The following is a 6,311-nucleotide window of genomic DNA, read 5'->3' as shown; positions in this document are numbered from 1 at the left end:
GACGAGAAGAGAAAAGAGGGGAAGGGAAGGGAAAAAGGGGGGAAAGGAAGGGAAAGAGAAAGGGAGAGGAAGGGAAGGGGGAGACCGAGGATGAGATGGAGGAATAGGACGGAGAAAAATATGAGAGGGGGAGTGTGAGTTGGAGAGAGGGCAGTCTAGCGGAAGACACAATGACATGAAGGCAATTTGTTTGTGCCCACCACTTATAGGATTGTCATTGGACTAGACAGGCAGACTGAATGGACTTTCCACGGAGGAGGAGGAGGTAGATGCAGCCTTGTCAAACCCCTTAGCTGAATAAAATTATCTGGGGGTGGAAAGAATAAACTGTATTATATCAGTTACTGGTGCACTTATTTCTCGTAGCTCAGTGGCAGATGATGATGATGATTATTATTATTGTTATTATTATTGTTGTTGTAGTTATTAGTATTATTATTGTAATAGTAGTAGTAGCAGCAGCAGCAACCCCAGGCACATCTGAAAGTAAACCCGGTGGACTGCAGGCCAGAACTGCCCCTCGTTCGCAATCCACCGTCCTCCTTTGGAGGATATGTAGGGAACTGAGGGATGTGTGTATAACAGGGCAGGTCCAACGCCTGGAGATAAGTGCCGCCACATGAAGAAGCATATATGGTGTAGTTACGAGGGAAAGTATGTGGAAGAAAGGGGAAGGGGTGTGTGTAGTAGTGGATGGAGAGACTTGGATGTGTCACACTTGAATGAATGAGAGTAAATTAGTGTGGGTGGGAAAGTGTGTCAGTGATGGTTGAGTGAATGATGGCGTGACAGGGGTAGGGCCGGAAATGTTCATCGCTCTTATAACTATACTTCGGTTTAACCAGGCTTTAAATTGTAGTCTCTTCAGTGTCAAAAACGTAAACCGTTATGCTAGAGTTTGTATAACACTGTCAATGTTCACTTTAACTAGGGGTAAAATTGCCGTCTCCATCCTAAATTGTGTGTTGTAACGAGATTTGTCACTAGAATATGATTCTAGTTAAGAAGTGCTCTGGAAAAAATGCAGAGTAGTTTTTGTAGCTCATTTCACGTATCGGTAGGAAAAGAAAATACTACGGCTCTGCATCCTTTTCATAGCACTTTGCGGTTAGCGCATTCAAGGCAGAGATGGCAGTTTCAGGCCAGGCTAGAGTAAACGAAGTATAGCCGATGATGATGATTATGACGACGACGATGATTGGTAATAATGAAATTAATTGGTGTTAATAATGACAACTGAGTGATCGTTGTGTACGTTGATAGATTGGTGATTGGTTTGTTCACGGTGATTGATGACTTATGTTGACAGTGACAATGATAGATGATGATTATGATGATGATGATGAAAACGATGGTTGATGATGACGGATGAAGACGATGGTTGCTGATGATGACTGACGATGGTATTTTATGTTGATGCTGTGATATGACCACCTGTTGATGACGATGTTAACTACTGGTCCCCCCCATACAGAGCAAGCACCGTAGACGGCGTGGCTTGGTGGTGGGTACCCGTGGTTGGCCCTCACATTGGTGGCATGCTGGGTGTAGCCGTCTACGTGTTTCTGATTGAGCTTCACCACCCGGAGACCCAGGACTACCCCCTCCCAGAGGTCCAGTCCCATGATTCTGTGGCCGGTAAGTAGCAAGGACACGTACCAGGGGCGGGAGGGAGCTCGGAGAAGGACGCAATGGAGGTGGCATAGATTAGTGCATCATCGTTATCTTAAGAGGCTTGCTGGCACATCTTACTTACGGACTTTCATCGCATATTGTGCCGTGTCATTTGTGTTTGTGTGTTTGTGTTTGTTTGTGCTTGTGTTTGTGTTTGTTTGTGTTATATGATGTGATGTGATGTGTATAGACAGCACAAATAACAGATTAATTGTATATTAACTTTATTAAGTGTCAGATTTACTAGTCAGGAAGAAGTGGATGTGGACCTACTAAGATAACGATAATAGGGCCAGGGAAAGACAAGGCCTAAGGACTAAGGAAGGAGGGTACAGTGGATATATTTCCCCTTAATTCTTCTTGGCTTCCTTTTTATTCCATAGTTCTTTTTTCCTTAAATCTTTCACTGTTATCACTTACTTTAATCCACCATCAGACGATTTTACTCAGCTTAGGAAGACCCTTTAGTTGTGAAGGGGTTAACAAAGCTGTATTTAACCCCTCCACTTCAAAAGGTCTTCCCTAAAGTTAATTAAACCGTCTTGAGGTAGCACAAATATAACGTTTTGATAGTGAAGGGAGAGAACGTTATTCATATATTACACTCCCCTTATACGTTTGTGTTGCGGGGACGGCTCAGGCTGCCGGCGTGAGGAGCGCAGACTTTTCGGCTGCCTCATGATGTTAGTACAGTTTATACTGTATGTGCACGAAGGAGAAATGGAAATTAGTCTCTTCCCCTTTCCGAATGCCCGCTCCCCCTCTTCCTCCTCCTTTTCCTCCTCCTCCTCCTCCTCCTCCTCCTCCTCCTCCTTCTCCTCCTCCTCATCTCCCCCTCTTCTCCACAGTACATGCGTATTAAAAATGGCCGCATCAGGAGACTCGTAGATAGGGTGCGTGCCGTGCGTAAAGAGTTTCGTATTGGGAATGACTAAGATGATGTGCATCGTGTATTTCGCGTATTTTCTTTGGTCGAAAGCTCGTACGTGTTGGAGTTTGAAGTTATAAGTCGTAAGTAGCGTTGAAGACTTAGTAGCACACTTTTCCTAGCGATTTATTTTGCATATTACACCTTAACATGCCATTTAGTAGGTTTTAATGTCATCATAGATGGCATCAGGAACATACAAGAGGGTATTAAGGTGTTACGTGTAGAATAAATAATTAAGGTAGTGGTGTTGCAATATCTCGAATGCCACTTTGAATACGAAACTTAAATCCTAACCAAATTAAACAGGAGAATTTAACCAGCAGTGTCCCTGTTCTGTCAAGTTCGTCAAATTATAAATCCATTAGAATGCATGCTGTATATACTTAATTCTTTGTACATATCTTCTATGCATAGCTTTGTTTATACTGCTTAGAACGCAATAAACATAGCAAAAATAAAAGTTAAACAAAATGAAGAGGCTGGTACTAACATTGATTCTACAGTGGCGTCAAATACAAAATTTGTGACATGCATCCTACACACCTCCCGTCCATCCTACACACCTCCCGTCCATCCTACACACCTCCCGTCCATCCTACACACCTCCCGTCCATCCTACACACCTCCCGTCCATCCTACACACCTCCCGTCCATCCTACACACCTCCCGTCCATCCTACACACCTCCCGTCCATCCTACACACCTCCCGTCTATCCTACACACGTCCCGTCTATCCTACACACCTCAAGTCCATCCTACGCACCACCCGTCCACTATACAGTACTTACCACCCGTCCACCCTACACATCACACGTTCATCCTACCAGTTTCATTTCCAGTGCATTATATTCATATCCTGTCATTGCATTACAACACAGTTCGTTTTCAACGTTTTATTACCATAATACGATAATACAATAGCACAGTCCTCTCATTACACACACACACACACACACACACACACACACACACACACACACACACACACACACACACACACACACACACACACACACACACACACACACACACACACACACACACACACACACACACACACACACACACACACACACACACACACACACACACACACACACACACACACACACACACACACACACACACACACACACACACACACACACACACACACACACACACACACACACACACACACACACACACACACACACACACACACACACACACACACACACACACACACACACACACACACACACACACACACACACACACACACACACACACACACACACACACACACACACACACACACACACACACACACACACACACACACACACACACACACACACACACACACACACACACACACACACACACACACACACACACACACACACACACACACACACACACACACACACACACACACACACACACACACACACACACACACACACACACACACACACACACACACACACACACACACACACACACACACACACACACACACACACACACACACACACACACACACACACACACACACACACACACACACACACACACACACACACACACACACACACACACACACACACACACACACACACCACACCTCAGTCTACCAGTGATGAAGCGAGTGACACGTTTGTTTTCACCTACTGTACTCCGAACCAGCCATGAGATTTCCAATCCTATCTGCCCATCATCCCCCTCCCTCCTCTCTCTCTCTCTCTCTCTCTCTCTCTCTCTCTCTCTCTCTCTCTCTCTCTCTCTCTCTCTCTCTCTCTCTCTCTCTCTCTCTCTCTCTCTCTCTCTCTCTCTCTCTCTCTCTCTCTCTGCCTTTCCATCACGCCTGAGCCTCTCTTCACTAATTTGTCACACTTGGGTCTCCTCCACTGTACTGTCCTTTAAATGTCTCGCCTTTCTCAGTTCTTTCGTCCTTCTCTACCCTTCATTTCTTCTTCAGTGCTCCTTCACTCCGCCCACCCCCGTACTTGTTCTGCCTTTCCCTATCACCCTCTTTGTTTCCTGCCCTTTCAGTCCCTGCCTTCCTCCGTCAGTGCCTCCTTCCCTGTCACTTTTATTTTTTCTCTCCCCTCCCCTACTCCTCTTCCTGCCCCCTCCCCTACTCCCATTCCCTGCCCCCCCTCACCTTCCTGCCTGCCAAATATTTTTCTCCATCTTACCCAGTCCCGTCAGTGCCCGTCGCCTCCCCTCCCTACTTTGCCTTTCCTTCTCTTCCTGTTAATTACTTTTCTCCCTCCTACCAGTCGCTTCTTAGGCAGCTACCCTCAAGTTTATGTACACGAAACCAGTGAAAGTATCCGACATCGATCGAGTTACTGTACATCGTTGAGTGTCAGTGTGTTTCTGGGCAGAATAGGTACATATTGTAGTCAAAGAACTATCATCCTAGGTGCGTCAGAAGAAAATTTATAACAGGCAAAACATTGTGAGAACTCTATATCTGCCAGTGGTTGTTTCAAATGGTTCGTTTTTTCCGCCATGTATTATTTTTTCATACTTTGGGAAGATACGAGTGGGTTTGTGCTGTGTACATGGGCAGAGGCGTAGACTGTAGCACCAGTCAAGCAGGGCAGTACTCCCGAGGTGGATGGAAAGCTGATGACAGAGAGTGCTGGAGCTCCCGTTTCATCAGCCCCCAGGACCAGTTCCTGACCATCCCCCTTTGCTGAACTTTTTAAGTGTCTCAGTTACACAGAGAGTAGGCCAGCATGCTCTCCAGTACAAATTTCTCTAACTATCTACACCAAACTACATGCACAGTACACACTACACTTCCTATTCAAAATTCAACAAAAATGGCGTCTCTTCATCAAGCCTCGGAGTCCCCGGGGGGGGGGACCATAAATGCCCCCACCATCCGCCCCTCTCCCGATGACGACTCGAGGTGCCTGGAACCACTGTCTGACTCTCTTCTTCATTTCTGCAACATTCGCGGCCTTTCCTCTAACTTTCGCTCTGTTGAGCACCACCTCTCCTCCACTAAACCTCACCTTCTTTTTCTAACGGAGACTCAGCTGTCTGAGGCAACTGACAGCAAACCCTTTTCTGTATCCTCCTACTTTCTCTATACTCATTTCAAAGCCAAAGGTGGCTGTTGTGTATATATACGCAACGACTTATCTTGCTCTCGTGTTCCTGAACTCGATTCTCCTGAATTCTCGACACACTGGCTTCGGCTTTCCTGTCATTCTCCGACTAAATATATCTGTGCTGTTTACTTATCCTCTAATTCTGCTATCAAAAATTCTTCGACTATCTTACTTCTACGATGGAACACATTCTACCCATCTCTCCTTTCTCTGAAATCTCCATTCCTCTCCTTTCATGGATCCACCTGGTGAACAAGCCTACATCTTTTCTATCCTTAATGACCTAGAGCAGCTTGTACAGCACCCTACCCGTATCCCTGACCGCCTTGGAGAGAGCTCCAACATACTTGACCTCTTCCTCACAACTAATCCTTCTGCTTACTCTGTTAATCTTTTCTCTCCGTTGGGCTCCTCCAATCACAACCTTATTACCTTAACCTGTCCTATCACTCCGGTACGGCCTGTGGACCCTCCAGGGAAACGTCGTCTGTGGCTTTTTGGAGCCGCGGACTGGGAGGCCCTCAGGCAGTACTTCTTTGATTTTCCCTGGAATGATTATTGCTTCCATGGCCGGGAGCCATCTGAGTGTGCCT

The 6,311-nt window shown here is 46.0% G+C and overlaps 1 protein-coding gene across 6 annotated transcripts in view; it reads left to right on the top strand.

Moving 5' to 3' along the window:
- The window catches only part of LOC145397228 (aquaporin-7-like), a 120,401-nt gene that overhangs the window by 77,575 nt on the left and 36,515 nt on the right, over positions 1–6,311 (top strand). For all 6 annotated transcript variants that reach the window (XR_013896899.1, XM_080270456.1, XM_080270448.1 and 3 more), the window contains exon 5: positions 1,475–1,638. Coding sequence is in view for 5 of the 6 variants with exons in the window: in XM_080270456.1 (XP_080126582.1) it covers positions 1,475–1,638 (164 nt within the window). In the remaining variant the exon portion in view is untranslated. The remainder of the gene's footprint in view (positions 1–1,474; positions 1,639–6,311) is intronic.

This window comes from Coenobita brevimanus, chromosome 5 (genome assembly GCF_032717465.1).
Source record: "Coenobita brevimanus isolate Jiangsu-jjx chromosome 5, ASM3271746v2, whole genome shotgun sequence".
Lineage (NCBI taxonomy): Eukaryota > Metazoa > Arthropoda > Malacostraca > Decapoda > Coenobitidae > Coenobita > Coenobita brevimanus.
Note: the sequence above shows the minus strand (reverse complement) of the source record. Positions and strands in the feature narration are given on the sequence as shown.